Source organism: Ascaphus truei, chromosome 2, assembly GCF_040206685.1.
Source record: "Ascaphus truei isolate aAscTru1 chromosome 2, aAscTru1.hap1, whole genome shotgun sequence".
Taxonomy (NCBI): Eukaryota; Metazoa; Chordata; class Amphibia; order Anura; family Ascaphidae; genus Ascaphus; species Ascaphus truei.
In genome coordinates, this window is record NC_134484.1 from 303,835,248 (window position 1) to 303,857,389 (window position 22,142).

General features: G+C 44.5%; 1 protein-coding gene across 7 annotated transcripts in view; it reads right to left on the minus strand.

Annotated features, from left to right (window-relative positions):
* The window catches only part of ADCY1 (adenylate cyclase 1), a 747,796-nt gene that overhangs the window by 108,598 nt on the left and 617,056 nt on the right, over positions 1 to 22,142 (minus strand). For all 7 annotated transcript variants that reach the window (XM_075586430.1, XM_075586431.1, XM_075586432.1 and 4 more), the window contains one exon: positions 11,223 to 11,339. In XM_075586430.1, coding sequence (XP_075442545.1) covers positions 11,223 to 11,339 — 117 coding nt within the window. The remainder of the gene's footprint in view (positions 1 to 11,222; positions 11,340 to 22,142) is intronic.

The following is a 22,142-nucleotide window of genomic DNA, read 5'->3' on the forward strand; positions in this document are numbered from 1 at the left end:
TAAGTCCTGTGACTTTCTGTCTCTGGATCCAGGTGCACCACATTATTACACTTGTTAATCCTCCGGTGGACCGTGAATGTTCAGGCCAAGGAAGCCATCAATTTGTTCTGCCGAGTGGGCTTCAGAACAAGCACTTACTTACCTGAAAAGAACTCTCTACTACAGGCACTCCGATCATACCAACGCTTCTGCTTGGTCTGAGCTGCCTGGAGGCTAGCCTGTGCTAACCCCATGAGTCTCTCTAACCAGTCTCTAAGCTCCACCACATACTGTATCACAGACAAATCAGTATTGGTAGTCTCCCCTTTCCCATCCCTCATGGAATAGGTCAAGCGGTCCCCGGTCACGACGCCCATACAGAAGCTTGAAAGGCGAAAAAAAGTTAGACTCTTGCTGCACCTCTCAGTACACAAACAGCAAGTGCTGCAAGTGGGTTTCCCAGTCTCCCTTCTCAGCTTTCACAAATGCTTGCAGCATTTGTTTCAACGTCCCATTGAACCACTCACACAGTCCGTTGGTTTTGGGATGGTAAGGGACTGTGCAGAGGGCTTCCACCCTGCACGTGGCCCAGAGACATTGTAGAGGACAGCGCCACAGCCTCAGGGTACCGGGTTGCAAAATCAACCACCGTGAGGATGCAGCGCATCCCCGACCGACTAGGGATCAGAAGCGGACCCACAATGTCTATCGCTACTGGAAGCATGAACAGACAAGCTCCAGATCCCTGAGGAAGTGACAGGTGTGTCACAAAACTAGTTGGGTGGAGCTTAACAGTGCCGACGTCAGGGGCAGCAGTCGCACGTCAGAGACAGTGACATCATCCGGAAAGCGTCCATCCAACTATGGCCGCGGTGAGAGATGCTGAACCTGCACTGTTGTGAGCTGTGCTTCTATATGCAAGTGGCGGACGGCACATTGCAACTATATGGTTAGGAGGGATACATTGCAAGTGTATCTCACTGTCTTTTTAAAATTGTTTTAGTAAAGTGTATGGCTATATTGCACTATTGTTGCTCATTTCTTTCTGGGTAAATTTGCGGTGGATGTTCTATTGATTCTGAGCACTAGGAAAGTGTGGAGTTGAGCGTCTTAGAAGATTCCAAACACCACTTGAGGTCCGTGGAGAAAAATCCTGGGATTAAAGTAAAGATTCTCTCCACTGAATGTACTAAAGACCATCTTGTAAGTACAGTAGGTAATTTATTTTCCTGCTTGAATATACCAACAACAAGCCCAAGTGCTGCGCAATGCTCTGCTGTTTATCTCTAATAATAGGAGGATAATTGCTGCTGAAATCTCCAAAGGAACTATATCATTTTGGACTTTGCTGGGTTAATCCACATTGTTGGGACATTGATTTTGGACAGCCAAGTGACATTTGGACTGATAAGTGGTATTTCTTTATCAAAGCGCCGGGGATATAGTAATTTTGTATTCAGGTTGGGGGACTGGTTGGAAGGGGGATCGGAAGGTGTGTCAGGACACAGTACAGACTCGGTCTGGCTTACCTGCCTGATCTCCTCAGGGAACCCCGCACATGTTGTCTCCAAAAGCTAGAGAGCGATGCTCCACGTTGGGAAGAGGAACCAAAGGTCCCTCTGCCTTGGCAACTGCATGACTTTTGCTCCGGGAGACGGATGCCGTCGGAGCATCCTCTTGAGAATATAGGGCAAATAAAGTGCCCAAGGTCATTGACGAGCAAGATATTGGTGTTGTGACAGAAACCAGGGGATGGTAATAAATTCCGTATATAGGGCTCCCAGGATACTAGACAGTTTCTATCCTGTTTGGCCTGGGAGTGCAGCCTTATAATACATACACTCCATCCCACAGTTTGGCAAGCGCTGGAACTGAGGGATGAGAGATCCAGACCAGAGTTTGTCTGCTGCCTGATTTCTGTCACCTGTCATGCTAATTAGGAATCAGGTATGAAAGACTGATTTCCTGTTTGCTCTGGTCTCCCCACAAGAGCCAGGAGGCTGGAAGGCTGCTGAACTACAGAGGGGAGAAGCCTCTTCCCCAAACAGGTTCAATCTTTCTGTTCATTTGTGTAAGACTGCAAAAGTACCGTGTTTTGATGTTGGAAGTGGAAAAGCCTCTTCCAACCCTGAGTCAGGGATATCTAAGTTAAGTTATCGCTCAGGTGAGCAGCTTTTGTTTTGATCTGTTTTCTGTTGTATGCACTGTGGCAGTCTCAGTGCCTGGGACTGAATAAACCAGGCATAGCCTGTTTAAAGGAACAGTACGTGACGCCTCATCATTTAACCTACCCTAAAAGACCGTGTTCTAAACAGTCCCGGACAAACGACGGAGCCCCGGAGTAAGCCGTTTGTCACATATGGTGGAGAATGCGGGCAGAACACTAGGGGGTCTGTGGGTTGAAGAACTTTGAAAAAAAAAAAAAGTTTTTTTCATCCTCTGCAAACAAGATGGAAGACGTGGTGGGTGCGCTGGTACGCAATGTCGCTGCCCAGAAAGACGCAAATGAAACCCAGCAACAGCTGTTAATAGCCCAGCAAGAAACTAATGCAAACCAGCAGCAGACGAATGCAGCCCAGCAACAGCTGCTAATAGCCCAGCAAGAGATTAATGCCAACCAGCAACAGGCGAATGCAAACCAGCAACAGACGAATGAAGCCCTGCAAAACGCGAATGCAAACCAGCAAGAGACAAACCGCTTGCTGAGAGAGGAGCAACAGCGGTTCGCTCAGGGCTTTCAGCAGGAACTCGAGATCCTGAGGGGGACTATCAGTAACCTTCCACTGGCAGCGGCAGCCCCAGTTCCGAAAATTACCAGGGCAAGCCACTACCTTCAGAAGATGGGACCCTCGGATGATGTGGAAGCCTATCTTCTCACGTTTGAACGCACGGCACAGAGAGAGGGATGGCCAGAAGCTGAGTGGGCTGGTCTAATCGCACCCTTCCTAAGCGGCGAACCCCAGAAGGCTTACTTTGATCTAGAGCCAGCCGAAGCTAACGTCTATGCAAAATTGAAGTTCGAGATCCTCGCCCGCCTCGGCGTAACCACGGCTGTTCGCGCCCAAAGGTTTCACGCATGGTCCTTCACGATGGATAAAGCCACCCGAAGCCAGATGTATGACCTCATCCACCTCGCCCGGAAGTGGCTACAACCCGAGATCAACTCAGCCAGCCACATCGTGGAACGGTTGGTCATGGACCAGTTCTTGAGGAAACTTCCCTCTGCCTTACGCCGTTGGGTCAGTCGGAGTGACCCCCACAATGCGGATGAGCTTGTGGCCCTCGTAGAAAGGTACAATGCAGCAGAAGAGCACCCGCAACCCACAGTCGTGGAGCAACCCCACTACCCGAGGTTCCAGGACTCTTCCAGAGACGGTAAAAGGGTACCGGGGTTAAGGGGCGCTGAAGAGCGGCGACCACCTTCACGCAGCACCAGCAACAGTGGTTCGCACACTAAGGGCAATAGCCAACATGGGGAGCCGGGAAAAGGCTCTAAGTGGGACACAGACTATGTACCTAAATGTGTAAATTGTCATGAGAGGGGCCACACAGCAAAAATCTGCCCACTAAATGATGAGCCCATGCAATGCAACAGCGTGGAACCTTATTCGCTGTTGTCCCAATGTATGGGCCCTAGCCCAGAGGACCCCTTGAATAACCATCTGTGGGCATTTGTAAAGGTTAATGGTAAGAGGGTTCGGGCACTTCTTGACTCTGGGAGCATGGTCACACTAGTGTCCGAATACCTCTTGCCCATTAAGAAGAAACAGGGAAACAGTTCACAAAGAGTGGCAATTTGTTGTATACATGGGGATAATCATGAATATTCCACTGTTGATGTTTTTTTTGAAACAGAGTTTGGTTCTTTAGATTTCAAGGTGGGTATTGTACCCAAACTGGCACATGATGTGTTAATAGGGACCGACTTTCCCCATTTTCTAAAAATGTGGTCCCCCGCTCAGAATAGCGCCCAGAGTTCAATAGCGGACCATAACGAAGTATTAGAAGAAACAAATCCTTTCCCTTTTTCAGAAATGGAGGTTGACGAGGGCCCAAATAAGAAGGGGGAAAAGGAGGAGTGCTGTAAAATTCCCTTCCCCATCACTACTTTGGTAGGGAATACCCCAAATCAATATGTGGAGCAGACACTTACCACCCCAGAACCGGATAAGACCCTCGCTGACCTAGAGGTCAGTCCTGGGAGTTTTAAGAAGGCCCAGTGGGAGGACCCCACATTAGCGGTAGCAAGGGGAAATATACGGGACCAGAAAAGTACTCCTGGCCAACCAGATAGGTCACTTGCTTACCCCTACTTCGAGGTAGAGAACGACCTAGTATATCGGGTTGATAAAAGGAAATCAGTTACAACTAAACAATTGTTGGTACCACGGACATTCCGTAACGTAGTATTACACCTCGCACATAGTCATCCATTGGGGGGACACCTAGGGGTGGAAAAGACAAAAGAAAAGATTCTCCGAAGCTTCTATTGGCCTGGGGTTCTGGCAGAAATTACGAATTATTGTTCCTCATGCCCAGAATGTCAGATCACCGCCCCGTTCAAGGCGTACCGCAGCCCATTGGTACCCCTTCCCATAATAGAGGTACCATTTGACCGGATTGCTATGGATCTAGTAGGACCCCTAATAAAGTCTGCTAGGGGACATCAGCATATATTGGTAATATTAGATTATGCCACCCGATATCCGGAGGCAGTTCCCCTACGTAGCACCTCAGCTAAAAACATAGCAAAAGAGTTAGTAGTTCTGTTTTCCCGGGTCGGGATTCCTAAAGAGATTCTATCTGACCAGGGAACACCATTTATGTCCCAAGTAACGAAAGAGCTATGTAAACTCCTAAAAATCAAGCATCTCAGAACCTCAGTCTATCATCCACAAACAGATGGTTTAGTGGAAAGGTTCAATAAAACCTTAAAGAGCATGTTACGGCGGGCGGTTGATAAAGATGGGAAAAACTGGGATTGTTTGTTACCGTACCTGTTATTTGCCATTAGGGAAGTTCCCCAATCATCCACAGGCTTCTCCCCGTTTGAACTACTGTATGGCCGACACCCAAGGGGCTTACTGGATATAGCCAAAGAGACTTGGGAACACGAGGTTACCCCTTACAGAAGTGTAATAGAGCATGTTGCCCAGATGCAGGACCGCATTGCTGCAGTCCTACCCATAGTGAGGGAACACATGGAGAAAGCTCAAGAAGCACAGAGGAATACATATAATAAGGGTGCTAGGGTCAGAATTTTTTCTCCAGGTGATAGGGTACTAGTTCTGGTTCCCACCGTGGAGAGTAAATTCCTTGCTAAATGGCATGGGCCATATGAGGTCTTGGAAAGAGTGGGAGAAGTAAATTATAAGGTAAGACAGCCAGGTAGGAGGAAACCTGAGCAAATTTACCATATAAACCTACTCAAGCCCTGGAAAGATAGAGAAGTCTTGTTAACCCTAGTACCCCCAGGTCCGTCAGAGAATCAAGAAACTGACCCAGAGGTTAGCATAGCTGAAACCCTGTCTGTTCATCAGAAACGAGAGGTTCAGAATTTAGTGAAAAGAAACAAAGAAATCTTCTCTATACGGCCAGGTAGAACTAGTGTAATTGAACATGACCTAGTCTCTGAACCGGGGGTCCGAGTTAACCTTAAACCGTACCGAATCCCAGAGGCCAAAAGAAAGGCTATAAGTTTAGAGGTTAAAAAAATGCTAAAACTAGGTGTAATTGAGGAATCCCAAAGTGGGTGGAACAGCCCTATAGTCTTAGTCCCAAAGCCAGATGGTACAACAAGGTTTTGTAATGACTACCGGAAACTAAACGCGGTGTCAAAATTTGATACTTATCCTATGCCCAGGGTAGATGAACTTGTAGAGAGACTGGGCAAAGCCCGATATCTCACAACCCTAGACCTAACAAAAGGGTACTGGCAGGTTCCCCTCACAGAAAGGGCAAAAGAAAAGACAGCCTTCTCAACCCCAGACGGCCTCTTTCAGTATAAGGTGTTGCCTTTTGGCTTACATGGAGCTCCCGCCACATTCCAAAGAATGATGGATAAAATTTTAAAACCACATGCTCGGTATGCGGCTGCCTACCTGGATGATGTGGTAATCCATAGTGAAGATTGGCAATCCCACCTTCCAAAGGTCCAAGCTGTGCTTGACGCAGTCCGGTCTGCTGGACTAACTGCTAACCCCGCTAAATGCACTATTGGTCTGGAGGAGGCCAAGTATCTGGGATATTCTATTGGCAGAGGTTTACTCAAACCCCAAACACTCAAAGTGGAGGCGATACAAAATTGGCCAAGGCCAGTTACAAAAAAACAAGTAAGGACCTTTTTGGGGTTAATTGGGTACTATAGAAGGTTTATTCCCAATTTTGCAACTAAGGCAACCCCACTAACTGACCTCACAAAAGCAAGAGGACCGCTAATGGTAAAGTGGTCCCCCGAAACCGAACAGGCCTTTAGAAGCCTGAAAGAAGCTCTCTGTGCCCAACCAGTGTTGGTCACACCTGACTTCTCCAAAGAGTTCGTAGTCCAAACCGACGCATCTGAGGTAGGGCTGGGGGCGGTACTCTCCCAGGAGTCTCAAGGTGAGGAGCACCCCATCCTTTATTTAAGTAGGAAACTAAATCCCCAGGAGAAAAATTACTCCATAGTAGAGAAAGAGTGTCTCGCAATAAAGTGGGCTGTAGAGACGCTCAAATACTACCTGTTGGGGAGAAAATTCCGGTTGGTCACAGATCATGCACCCCTTACCTGGATGTGTCAAAACAGGGAAAAGAATGCTAGAGTGACCAGGTGGTTCCTAAGCCTACAACCCTTTAAATTTTCTGTGGAACACAGGTCAGGGCACAAACATGGCAATGCTGACGGGTTGTCAAGGATGCACTCCCTAATATCCATGGTCGCTCATCCCTCGAGGTCTGAGCTGGGGGGGAGGATATGTGACAGAAACCAGGGGATGGTAATAAATTCCGTATATAGGGCTCCCAGGATACTAGACAGTTTCTATCCTGTTTGGCCTGGGAGTGCAGCCTTATAATACATACACTCCATCCCACAGTTTGGCAAGCGCTGGAACTGAGGGATGAGAGATCCAGACCAGAGTTTGTCTGCTGCCTGATTTCTGTCACCTGTCATGCTAATTAGGAATCAGGTATGAAAGACTGATTTCCTGTTTGCTCTGGTCTCCCCACAAGAGCCAGGAGGCTGGAAGGCTGCTGAACTACAGAGGGGAGAAGCCTCTTCCCCAAACAGGTTCAATCTTTCTGTTCATTTGTGTAAGACTGCAAAAGTACCGTGTTTTGATGTTGGAAGTGGAAAAGCCTCTTCCAACCCTGAGTCAGGGATATCTAAGTTAAGTTATCGCTCAGGTGAGCAGCTTTTGTTTTGATCTGTTTTCTGTTGTATGCACTGTGGCAGTCTCAGTGCCTGGGACTGAATAAACCAGGCATAGCCTGTTTAAAGGAACAGTACGTGACGCCTCATCATTTAACCTACCCTAAAAGACCGTGTTCTAAACAGTCCCGGACAAACGACGGAGCCCCGGAGTAAGCCGTTTGTCACAGTGTCTAATCCAGGCAACACACCAATATCCCTCATCCCTCGAATGGCTCCCCAGTCAAGGAACACTCGGGCAACTTGTAGGGACTTGGGTGCATCATCCGACATTGTCACCTGCACCTCTGTCTTTGAGAGCAGATGCTCTGGGCTGACCATATCAGATCGCACCAGAGTTACCATAGCCCAGGGTCCATCAGGCCGGCTGCCTGCCGATCTCCTTTTGCCACTGGGCGCAAGTACCTCTGCCATACATTGTTGACCTGCAGCCTGACTGCTGCAACATGATGTCCATCTGCATCCTCCTCTGCTCCGCCAGTAACAATTGTAGGGACCACTGCCTGGGTCCACTGCTGTACGTGCTGTACGGCTGCCTGCTGCTTCTCCGCTGCTGGGGCCAATCCCACATAGGCAATTGGTTTAGCAGCTATAGTTTGTTGCCCCAGATTGGAATTGCAAGAACAGGGAAGGTTGGGGCAGTCTAGCCACAGATGTCCTGTCCAGTTGCATTGATAGCACTGGCCCTGTTGGAAAAACTCTGTGAGCTTGGCTGCAATGCCCCGGCATGCATCTTTTTACTCCACGTTGGTGTGGTGGATGCATGATCAGCTGCCTTTGCTGCCTGGGCAGTGGCACTGCAGCGGGGAGTAGGACACCTCCTACACTTTGGCCAGGTGGTTGCATTATCTTCTGCCATCAGATCATGACCACACCTCGTGGTAGTTAGCCGGCTTGTGGTCCATGATCCACTCACAAACATCTGGCAATCAATTTTAGGAGGAACTGCTCCCTAACAAAAAGATTCAGCAGCTCCTGGTGCATGTTGGTTTTGCACCCCTCTACCCACAGGTCGTCTCTGGTGGGCTAGCCGTGAGAGAAACTCCATATGAGTTTGAGAATTGCCTTGGCATGCTCATAGTCCTTGCCATCTTCTCGTGCAATCTCCTGGAATACAACCAGTGCCTTCACGCTCAGCTGGGGGAAAGGTGCTTTTCCCACTCTGCCTCTGGTAGAGAGTGCCCCATGCACTGGTTCTCAAAGCATCGTGACAATCCGTCTATGTTATCGGTGCCATCCACAAATTTTCCGAAGCTGTGGGAACTGCCATGGCTGGACATCGAGTGGTCAGGAGATATAGAAAAACGGAGGACCAGCTGGGCAAACAGTATCTGCTGCTCCACTGTGGAGTCCAAACCCAAGGTAGCAAATACAAATTCACTGGAGGTAGCTGCAACCACTGGGGCAGCCATGGGAAGATCACTAGGCTCTATTTCCTCTTCCTCCTCGGTTCAGGGTCTGCCTCAACCTCTTGCATTACCGCTTCGATAGTGTGGGCTAGCTTAGCCTCATATTTTTCCAGGACCTCTGTGAGGAGCACCTTTGCTCAACTGACCGACAGCAGTACAGAGCCCTCATAGCGAGCTACAACTGCGGCTCAGTCCCAGGTCCTGCATCGTCCTGCTCAGAGGGACATCTTCAGATTCTCTTGAACCAATTTACGGGACGCATGGCATGATTCCCTGCTTTGTGAAACCTATGGCTTACACTACTTGTCCTGAGATCTTTAAACTTCAAGACTGATTTTGAGCTATGATTCCCCGCAAGAAATCTGAGCTCAAAACCTAGTAATCCCACCCTGCCACCAGATTGGTTCATATAGCTTTCGAAGCCATATACATTGATGGAGGGCAATCTTCCATATTGAATAGCAAAATCTACATATTATATATCTAACGTTCCTGATATATATTTAAAATGTGTGATGCATACTGTATATAATATGTTTTATATCTGAATTGGAAGCTATAGAGATATCTACACTATTTTCTTGTTTTTATATTTTGGGTTGGGCATGTGGAAGACGAAATATAGATGATAGATGTTTTATATTTGTTTGGTTTAAAAAAGTTTACAAGAGGTATGTCCTATATCTCTCATAGCAGTAATAAACTTTGGACCCTCTGCAACATTTAATCTAATGTTGGTAACACCACAATGTATCTAAAACAGTATTTATTGTACAAATTTTAAATGACTTTAATTTTGTTTCCATTCTTAATTGTGATGCACTTTTTCACCTTAATCTGAAGATTTATAATACTTCTTGAACTACATATAAACAAACATTGAACTGCTAAACAAGATACTGTATTACATGCTAGAGTCATACTGTATCAGTAAGACTGGGTCTTTATATTTTAAGAATAATGAAAATAAGCATAGCTAGGGTAGGGCTTTATCGGGCAAGGCCCGCTATGATACATACATTTTGCCTCACCAAAAAAAACTGTTTCCCCCTATGCTGTGTGCTGGAATTCCCACATCCTACATCCTATACCATGTAAATGCAGCTGTGCCGGAATGACAGCACAGCATCTGGTTAGGCAGAAGGAGGAGGATGACTTGCTGCGCTGGGATTTCTCTTTCCCTCACCTGCCCTTTCTGCTTTTGTGCAGATACAGAAAGAACCATAGAAAACTGCGATCCCAACTTCCAATAAGGTACTTAGTTCCTCCTTCCCATGTCACCCCTCTACCTCCATATCATCCCCCACCATATCCATGTTGAACGCTGTCCCCCTCCATATCGCTCACTGCATCCCTCCATATCACCTCCAATGTCACCTACTACTACCTCCCCCCATGTCATAAATTGTACCCTCCACTGTTTTTTACAATACTGACTCCCTCAAATTCTCCAACTACCCCCTTACTGCAAATTACTGCCTCCCCCCTACTACCACCCCCATGTCATGCCCCTACTGCTTCCCCATGTAACCCTAGTTCTGACTCTCCCATCTAAACTCCATATGGCCTTCATCATGTCACACCCTACTTCATCCCTCATTCCTCTTGTAGTACCTCCTCCATGTTCCCCATACTACTTACTGCCATTAACTCTTGAGAAAGGTCGATATACTGGCTGAAACGTCAATTCCTTGACTGAATAAATTCACTTTAATTTAAAATCCGTAGTGCTCTGTTTCTTTCCCTTCTTCCCCATACTACTACTCCCATGTTCCCCATGCCCCCACGTGTCACTCTCTTTCCTTCTCCCCCCACTCTCGTTCCCCTCATATGTACCCCATTTTTCCCAATGTGTACAATATCTAGCCTCCATGTGAGTCCCACACTCTTTTTTCACCTCATGTGTGTCCCACTCCCCTCCCCCACCCTCCCTGTTTTTTTTTTGCTCTCTCCCCATTTGTATCCCACTCTTTCAGGTTAGACTCTGTGTCAGTGTACTGTGCAACCAGGTTATACTCTGAGGCTACACTATACATTGGCACTGAGTTTAAACAGATTGCACAATACACTGACTGTAAATAAAATCAGACTGTAACCAAAATATTGTACCTCAAGCAAAGTCCTGGCTGCGCAAAGAAGATCTACTAAAATGGTGAATGGTCAACTGTACATCATAAACCTTATCAGGAAAGGCTACAGGACCTTAATATGTGCAGTTTGGAAGATGAAATTGAGAGGGGAGATATGATTAACATTTTCTAATCTACTGGATTTAAAGGGTTTCAACAAGGTACAGGAGGAAAGCATAAAATATTTTTTGTTCTTATTTGCCAGAGGATTCTATGTTTCTGTTACATTTTTAAGAGAATGGGGATACTTTTTTAATAGTGACATTTCAAAAGAAAAAACATATTTTTGTAGCTTACCATATTCCTTGGATTAGACATTAGAAAGTGCTGTGCAACATGTGCTGGCAGAAGATTGAAGAGAATTCTTTTATTGTCCAATTTTACTCTCTCCATATCATCTCTTTCTTCTTCTGCCTATAAATGGAAACAAATACAAATGTATTCATTTATTCTCCAATCACATATCTAAATTTGGTAAATTACTTAATAATAATATAATTGTTAAGAAGTAGATATGTTTATCTAGATTGTAAACTCTCATGAACAGGGCCCTCATTATCTTTTGGATCTGTTTGTGCTTGTTTGCCTTTATTTGGCATGTCAATCTGTTTATGTAATAAACATAACTCTGGGCCGTGCTGCGGAATATGTCGGTGCTTTACAAATAAATGATAATAATAATATTAATAAAAATATGTTTTGAAATTAATTAAATAATTAAATGAAATAAATGTGCAGTTTCATCAAACGTAAACTAGGAAATCTTATAGACTATAATAAATCCAAACAGACATCAGACTAATAATGAACTAAAGAGAAAAGAACTCCAATAAAGCACTCATACACTAGGTTGAGATGATTGTTCGTTTAAAAAACTAGATTTTATTAGAAACAAATTAAAATATTGGGAGTTAAAAATAGGATTAAACTAAATAACAATACGCTTTATTCCCTTGGGAATACTGTAATCCCTGGGTTGGTAGGTATCATTAGTGTTGCTTGATTACACTAACCCCAAGCGACCATAGGTAGGGAAGCCTTGGGGAAAGCTGAATAAGGGATACAATGCAATTTATGGATACAAAAGCTTTTATTCTAACAAATCACCGTTTTTTCCCTGGCTTGTACCTGGAATGCGACGCTCTTCACCTGGCGCATGCCGCGTTCATTTTGCGTTCCCAGCCACGGGTCATGCCCGGCTGACGCGCGGTTGATGGGTTTATTGATGGGTTTATTGATAAAGGTTCGGATTTAATAGGCTGCAATGCTTCGCGTGTCCGCCAGATGGCAGATATTCATGAATTGTAATGCGCATGCGCTTCAGTAATGTGTGGGCTTGCAGGTGTTTCGCTTAAAAAAGATACTGTACCACAGTGTGCCATTGTAACTTGGCCTTGAGACTAAGGAAGAGGTTGCAAAAATGTATCAATTTAGGCTTTTCATATTAAAGAAAGACAAAGACCAGTTTCGGTTACAGTATTCTCCAGAGACCCGCCCGCCATGAGTGTTCAAGTGCAGCCCGCTTTCCAAAAACCCGACAGAAGTTACGCGTATTTGATATGTGCCGCGATTAATGCAACAGAGGATAAGATGGCAACAGTTGTTCAAATTTATCAGTATTTTATGGAAAACTATGACTACAAATTTTCACCAACTCCTCATACGTGGAAGCGTGCAGTAGGGAAAGGGTTATGTAGCGATCCCTGTTTTCATCGTATTGAGCCACAATTTGTTGGAGGGTATTGGTGTGTATCACCGGATTTTTCCGGTATCTATGATCATGAAGGCGGCAAAAGGCGAAGGGTCGTGTTAAAACAAACTAAGAAACAACAGTCGCTGCCAAGCAATGCACCAGCACCGGCTTCCAATGACGGTCCCGCCGTCAGTGACAACCCTGAGCCTGAGCCGGATTTCGCGTGCAGTTTTGATGAAGCTTGCATGTACCTAAGCGATTTCCAGCCTCATCAGCTGACTACAGGTGGACTAGTCCCGCTGCAAACTATCGACGTGGATGATCAAGAAAGCTGGGCTGGCAGTGGACCGGCGCCAGCGCCAGCTGAATGGGAAGTACTATGGTGAGTATTGTTGCCGTATTATTTTCTGTGTTTTTTTTATTTTGACAATACTGTATAAATATCGGTGCGATTCCAAAGTCAAGTGATTCTCCTGTAAGCAATATCATTGGCTGAGCAGCTTGTACAGTACTGTACTGCAGATACTGAACAATTGGTGGAATGCTAGGCGCATGCGCATGTGAACAGGAGAAAATTATTGGTGGGGCTGGCTGGGTACTTCTTTAGGGGGCTGACCATTACTGTACATGAAAACTTTTCTTTTTGTTTTTCCTCAGAAAAGAAAACGGCTAATGGGGGGATTTCGATGGATAATATCGCGTTGTGTGACAATGCCTGCACATTGCTGAATCGGATTTAAAACCCCACGTCTACAGTTTTTTTGCCCTTGTTCCGGTCGTACAGTGTAATAAACCCGAAAAAATAAAACTATGCATTTATTCTACATGTACACTGGCGACACACTTTATTCGAGCTCGGCTAGTCCCACGAATTCGGGTATACCCGGGTGTATTGAGGTTTGTGACTGTTTTCTGCCCGAGTGCATTGGGTTATTTTCCAGGCAGGGATTGAAGCATTTTATTCCCACTGGCTGCAATACTGCACAGTATATATATATATATACTGCATTACAATTCATGAATTTATGCCATCTGGTAGACACGCGAAGCATTGCAGCCTATTAAATCCTAATCATTATCATTTAACAGATCAGCCGCCCGTCAGCCAGGCATGAACCCAGGCTGGGAAGGCAAACGCAACGGGGCTTGTCAGAGGTGAGGAGTGGCGCATTCCAGGTATCTGCCAGGTACATACTGGGTATTTGCTCGAATAAAGTGTGTCGGTGCAGTACAGTATCATTTACCCTTGTTTTTTTACCCTTGTTCCGGTCGTACAGTGTAATAAACCCGAAAAAATAAAACTATGCATTTATTCTACATGTGCAGTATCATTTACATTATGTGTGTTCTACAATATACAGTGCCAGGTTCCTAACATCTATGGGCAAAATGAATTTTATTTCTAGGTGCCCTAGAACAGAAGTTCCCACGCCAATTGGCCGTGAACTTGACCGAGGCCCTAGTTCCCACACCAATTGCGCGATTACCCTGACTCCGTTCTGTTGCCACGAGAGGGTCGCTGTTTGCCATGCAATCCTGCCTGAACTAGGACTACATGGTGACCGAATCTGAGCCCTCTAGGTTGAACAGAACCGGAGTTATGGGTTCCAGATTTCTGCTCATTCTGACAGCCGTTTCAAAGCAGCGCGGCTTTCTCTGCCATTACGCTCAATGATAGGACCCTCCTCGCCGGCGTGACCCTTTCTTGCCGCCATTACTGGTCGGACCCTGTTGGGGTTAAGTGAGGGGGTTCCTAACATCTATAGGCAAAATGAATTTTATTTCTAGGTGCCCTAGAACAGAAGTTCTCGCGCCAACTGCTCTAGTTCCCACGCCAATTGCGCGATCATTGCTCTTTTTTTACAATGTTGCCGATCTTGCGGCTTTGCGGTCTGGCAGTAAAAAGCAGTGCAGTAAGCCTCGACATTTGTTACACTGTCAAAGGAGCAAATGGAAAAATGTAAGACAAATCAACATGTTCTTTTATTGGTGGAGTTAGTACAAAAACATTTATTTACAAATACTGTACAATGTTGAAACATTTCAAGTGCACAGCAATTCCAAACATCGACAGTACAGTCCTAGAGGGCAGCAAACAGGGCAGGTTTTCAGGGCAACCTTGAAAACCGTGCCTGTTTTCGCCCCCCAGGGACTGGAGTCGTGCATGTCCTGTGTAAAAAAGCACACAACAACATCTCCTTTTTTTAAGTACAGCAGGTACTGTAGGGCAAAACATGTACAGAACAATACAGTTCAGCACAACAGTATGGTCTCACAGAAAGTCCTCCACATTGTCCATCCATGGCCGATTCCTTGCATGGCGCAAAACTCCATTAATGCAGTCTCGAACACCTTTCATTACAGGATCTGTAACTGGATAAAAGCGCCGCATTTCATCCACAATGTTTTTCCTTAAATTGACAGGAAGCGCCTTTTTTACGCGATTCCCATCGTAGTTCACTCTGAAGGCCCACTCGCAGTACAAAGAGTAGGGAACATGGTGCTTAAAAATGAACTAGGCATACTTGTGGGGTGCACCAACACTCTTAACCCTATACTTCTCCCTGAGCGCCGGTGGCAGATCGCACAGGGTGATGTCGGGCACCGTTTCGATGCGAGCGGGTGTAGGTCTCTTGGGAGCGGGTGTGCTTGAGGCGACGGGCGATGGTAGGTTGTCTGGGAGGAAGCTTTCCTCCGGTCGTGGTCGCCGTGTTGTCTCCTGGCGTGGTCTTGACGGGGTTGTCATGTCCTCCTCAACGGCATACATGTACATTACATCTTCTGGTGGGGGGGTGCGCTTGGTGATGGAAGGGGGTCGAAGGTCCCATTCATCACATCCATGTCACCCCCCTGCTCCAGCGTGGTGGAAACAGGGGCATTAGCACCAAGCAAATAATGTATGCCCGCTATGTCAGCCTCTATCTTCTCCATCCGTCGATCCATCCGTTGATCCATTTGTAGCATCCGTTGCTCCACATTTAGCATTGTCTCCAGAAGCAGATCTATCTTTGCTAGCACAATAGAATTCCCGGGGAGATCCACACTTATCCCATTCAGCATCCGGTCTAACGAGCTGCTTCTTCTGGGGGGATGGGTGCAACGGAGGATGAGATGGGGGTTCCATGGACAGAAGCGGCATCGACATCGAGGAAGAGTGGAGGAGGTGACCTGTGGATACCCGGTAGAGGAGAAGCGGCAGCGTCGTCGAAGAGGGATGGAGAAAGTGACCTTTGGATTTCCAGGCGAGAAGTAGAGTCGTCCAAGAGCAAAGGATACAGTGACCCGCGGATTTCAGAGGCGGCGGCGTCATCGGATGGAACCGGAGAAGATGGGGGTGGAGAAGACGGGCTGAAGATTTCCGGGACATCTACAGCAGAGTCGTCGAAGCATATGTGAGGAAGTTGTCTGCGGGTTCGATGGGTTGGCTCCCATTCATTTTGCGTCGAGAGTACATCACCGTATATCTTCTTCACATAATGAGGCTTACGTCTAAGAAAACCCTTAACCTTTGGGGTCAGCAGAAGGTTCTCTTTATTGGCCTTAGCCTGCCGCTTTTGCCTTGGCGTGGAAACAGCAACCGCCTTTCGCTTTTTCAGCTTGACAGGCACGGCAGAGGCGAGTGGGTTCCTGCGTCCATAGAATCGGGGTTGCTCCATGGAAGCAGGTGGCACAATACAGTATCTGGACAAGGGCAAGTTCAGATAAAGATCATCGAGTGGTTGGCTATGCAAAGTGTGTAACCTTTTATGCATGGCGACCAGGTACAGGTGTTGAAAGTGGGCGTACTCTAATGTGAGTCATTACCGTATAAATACACCATCCATTTTGTGTATTGACTGCACATATAATACACATCGACTAAACATCGAATACACATTCTTGTGTTTGTATTTCTTCCTACTCGCAGCAATGCCTGTTAAAAAGATTTCCAAGGAGCTCAGCATGCGAATTAAGGAGATGTAAACGATCGGACACCGAATTGCTGCTATCCAGCGCTGGTTAGCTACTTCTGACCTCGTTGTGCCATCTGACCTCGTTGTGCCATCAAGCACCGTGTGCTATCATGCATACGGAAAAAACAGAGACCGCAAAAGGGCACCAAGGGTAACTAATGCGTAAGTATATTTATAAAACTGAACAAAAAAAAATATAGAAAACTGTACGTACTGTACTGTTCATACCGTACAGTACATCTACAGTACAGTTCTGTATCTACTGTAATACTGTTGTTATTTCTGTTGATTTATATTACAACATAGTTTGTATATTTATAGTACAACAGTATACATTTTTTGTATATTTCTATTTATCATACAACGGTATATATAGGATGTATATTTATATTTATATTACAACAGTATATATATTTTGTATATTTATAGTACAACAGTATATATATTTTGTATATTTATATTTATAGTACAACAGTATACATTTTTTGTATATTTCTATTTATCGTACAACGTTATATATAGGATGTATATTTATATTTATATTACAACAGTATATATATTTTGTATATTTATATTTATAGTACAACAGTATATATATTTTGTATATTTATATTTATAGTACAACAGTATACATTTTTTGTATATTTCTATTTATCGTACAACGGTATATATAGGATGTATATTTATATTTATATTACAACAGTATATATTTTTGTTATATTTATATTTATATTACAACATTATATTTATATACATTTTATATTGCTGCATATTAATAAAACAATATATTTTCTTTACATTGTAGGGAGACAACCCTTCTGGTGGACAAAATAAGTGAGGAGAATGATGAGAGGAGTGCATTACGGGTTATAAACACTCTGCAGGAAAAGCACAATCTGACTGTATGCGAGAGCAGCATAAAGAAGATGAGACGCAGCATTGGATGGAAATATGGACGTGTGAGGTTAGTACTGGACAGTACAGAGGTAAAAGTGTTGTTTAGCAAACTGTACTGTACTGTGCCGCTAAATTTTTTTATTCCTTGTCATTACAGAGCGTACCCCATGATACGGGACGCAAACAAAATCAAAAGAGTGGTCCAGGCCCAGGCATGGATCGACAGTGGGGAGACTTTCCAGGATTGCATCTTCACTGATGAGTCTACTGTGTCGCTGGAGAGATTTGCAAGCTTTGATTTCCACAAAAAAGGCCGCATATCTTTGAAGCCGCGGCTTAAACACCCCGTGAAGCTGCATGTGTGGGGTGCCATCTCTAGGCATGGACCAGGATGCATTGTCATCTTTGAAGGTAAAATATATCAAATATAATGTAACCTTATGCACTGTACTTTACTAGTGTTGCCTTACTGTATGCACTGTACTGTACTAGTGTGCAGTTTTTTGAGCACTTTTCTTTTCTTGCTATAGGAATTATGAATAAAGCTTTCTTCCAAGACAACATTGTCCCTGAGATACAATACATCACACGCGAGTTCCCCAATGGTCACCGCTTCTACCAGGACAACGATCCAAAGCACACAGCGTCAACAGCGCATATCCTTGAGCACGGTATCAACTGGGTGAAGATGCCAGCGGAGTAAGTGCGGTAACTGTGTCTCATTTTTTCCCAACTGTTTTCACTGTGTACTGTACTGTATCTGTTAAACTAATTGTCCTTTTTTTCCAATGACAGATCGCCAGACTTCAATCCGATCGAAATGGTCTGGCAAACAGCTGAAGGACCATTTCCGGAAAATGGCGAAACCCTCCAAAAAGGACGAGTTGTTGAAAGGCATAATGAGTTTTTGGAACGATGTACTCACCGTGGAACGCTGCAATAAATATATAGACCATATTGCCACTGTGTTGCCCATTGTCATCGTGCGTAATGGGCAAGCATCAGGAAAGTAGTACTGTGCTGTAGTATTGTAAGTACAGTATGATACAGGTAAGTATGGCACAGATTTTTTCTTTCCAGATAGTCAGAGTATACAGTAGTTAGTTTTTTCTTTACAGAGAGAGCAGCACCAGCCATCAGGTAACAGTACATAGAATTTAACAGTAGTCAGAGTATACAGTAGTTCCAGTATACAGTACAGTAGACTAGTTTGACAGTACTACAGTAACTGCATACTAACTGCTCAATTTTTTTCTTTCCAGAGAAAGCAGCACCAGCCACCTACAGTAGTTCTACACATCACACAATGCCATAATACAGTACGCACATACAGTACAGTACAGTAACTGCACTAATTTTTTGTTTTCTTGTCGTTTCAGGAAAAAAGGGTGGCCTGGGGGGAGGTGGGTTTTTGTGTCCAGTCTAATCTGTTTGTACAGTAAAATGTACAGTATATAAACAGCAGTAATGATGTACACAAAACCTCTCCTCTCTCAATGAACTACTGTACTATAGACAGAATGAGGAAAAGATAAAGACGGAAAAAATAATATTACTATACAGTATATACAGTATACAGTATATATATTTTACAGTACATTACAGTATATATTATTAAATAATATTCTTATAAATGCGCATTATTCATGTTTCCCCATGTTTCACAAATGTTTTCTAAATGGTTATCCAAATTCAACCTGCCAAAAGAACTTAATAAAGACTGCATTACAGTATGTATTATTCATGATTATTTTTATATTTGTATTTTTTGGGTCCTGACAAAATAAAATAAATATTTATTCACTTTCCTGCTAATCATAATCATTGACAACAACCACCCCCCCCCCCCCGACAGTATAAGAATGAATGACAAAACAACATGAATCAGTTAATGGTTTTTTTACTCTCAATTCTCACAATGTTGTGCACATCAGATTTACATTTCAAATTCGAGAGGGGATTTTCCAAAGTGTTACCAAGCGTTACTGTAAACAAAGCAAGCCTCTAAGGGTTGGGGGGGTGGTGTGATTACACGCAGGCGCACTGAGTCTTTGTAGCTCGGCTATGGGCGGATTAAGAACACAATGGCAATATGCAGAAGATTAACGACTCTGTGGAGAGAGGGGGTTGGTAGGGTAATGTGACTCATGCGCTGTAAGCAGCAAGCTCCCATCTCTAAAAGGATTAGAGTACACGCAGCCGCAGTCAGCCGATTGACGCTTGGCTAGGGACGGATTAAAAACACAATGACTACAGTAACTGCAGAAAATGAATGACTCTGGAGGTGTGTGGCTACAAGAGTTAACAGTACTGTAATTCAAAAGGCAGTTCATCATAATAATTTGATCAATAAACCCCCAAATACAACCCCCAAATACAGTACATAAAAAGCAAGGCACTTTAACTCCCTGTGCCTCAGGCACCAAAAACAAACAGTAGATTTTCTATATATATATTATTAATTAATATTCATATAAATGTCCATTTTTCATGTATCTCCATGTTTTACAAATGTTTTGTAAATGTTTCTCCGATTTCAATCTGCCAGAAGAATTTAATAAAGGCTGCAGTATGTATTATTCATGATTATTTTTATCTTTGTATTTTTTTTCCCTGATGAAATATAATAAATATTTATTCACATTCCTGGTTATTGTAATCATTGACAACAACCACCCCCCCCCCCGACAGTATACAGTAGTGTAAGAATTAATGACAAAACAACATGAATCAGTTAATGGTTTTTTTACTCTCAATTCTCACAATGCTGTGCACATCAGATTTACATTTCAAATTCGAGAGGGGATTTTCCAAAGCGTTACCGTAAACAAAGCAAGCCTCTAAAGGTTGGGGGGGGGGGGTGGTGTGATTACACGCAGGCGCACTGAGTCTTTGTAGCTCGGCTATGGGCGGATTAAGAACACAATGGTAATATGCAGAAGATTAACGACTCTGTGGAGAGAGTGGGTTGGTAGGGTAGGGTGACTCATGCGTTGTAAGCAGCAAGCTCCCATCTCTAAAAGGATTAGAGTACACGCAGGCGCAGTCAGCCGATTGACGCTTGGCTAGGGACAGATTAAAAACACAATGACTACAGTAACTGCAGAAAATGAGCAAAGCGTTGTTGTGTGTTTTTTTTACACAGGACATGCACGACTCCAGTCCCTGAGGGCCGCAAACAGGCACGGTTTTCAAGGTTGCCCTGAAAACCTGCCCTGTTTGCTGCCCTCTAGGACTGTACTGGTGCAATTTAAACCCGCTGAGACCCACAGAACGGATTATTTTAAATTATATTTATATATTAATTTTTTTAAGATATTAAAGAATGTATTGTATTTAAAACATGTGACTGTAAACCATACTGACTGACAAATGTTTTCACACATGTACTGTAGCAGTAAACCATACACCTGTTGATGTTTTGAATTGCTGTGCACTTAAAATGTTTCAACATTGTACAGTATTTGTAAATAAATGTTTTTGTACTGACTCCACCAATAAAAGAACATGTTGATTTGTCTTACATTGTTTCCATTTGCTCCTTTGACAGTGTAACAAATGTCGAGGCTTACTGCACTGTTTTTTACTGCCAGACCGCAAAGCCGCAAGATCGGCAACATTGTAAAAAAAGAGCAATTGGCGTGGGAACTAGGGCAATTGGCGTGGGAACTTCTGTTCCAGGGCACCTAGAAATAAAATTCATTTTGCCTATAGATGTTAGGTTCCCCCTCACTTGACCCCAACAGGGTCCGACCAGTAATGGCGACGAGAAAGGGTCACGCCGGTGAGGAGGGTCCTATCATTGAGCGTAATGGCGGAGAAAGCCGCGCTGCTTTGAAACAGCTAAGTCAGAATGAGCAGAAACCTGGAACCCATAACTCCGGTTCTGTTCAACCTAGAGGGCTCAGATTCGGTCACCATGTAGTCCTAGTTCAGGCAGGATTGCATGGCAAATAGCGACCCTCTCGTGGCAACAGAACGGAGTCAGGGTAATCGCGCAATTGACGTGGGAACTAGGGCCTCGGTCAAGTTCACGGCCAATTGGCGTGGGAACTTCTGTTCTAGGGCACCTAGAAATAAAATTATTTTTGCCCCTAGATGTTAGGAACCCTCTCCTTTGACAGTGTAACAAATGTCGAGGCTTACTGCACTGTTTTTTACTGCCAGACCGCAAAGCCGCAAGATCGGCAACATTGTAAAAAAAGAGCAATTGGCGTGGGAACTAGGGCAATTGGCGTGGGAACTTCTGTTCCAGAGCACCTAGAAATAAAATTCATTTTGCCTATAGATGTTAGGAACCCTCTCACTTGACTCCAACAGGGTCCGACCAGTAATGGCGGCGAGAAAAGGTCACGCCGGCGAGGAGGGTCCTATCATTGACCGTAATGGCAGAGAAAGCCGTTTCAAACCAGCGCGGCTAAGTCAGAATGAGCAGAAACCTGGAACACAAATCCTACAGTATGTTAGCGGCGAATTAAAAATAAGGTGGAGGAAGGGTAGACCAAAAAGGAGTATGTATCTAAAATAAATTCTAGGCTACTGTAGCTCTATACCCTCTAACAGGGCAGGTAAGTATATGCAATGATACAGTGTATGGTTTCTAAATGCTTCTAAATGTTTGATACAGTGTGTAGCACTGACATGTGAAAGGAGATACAGTACTGTACACGCCTA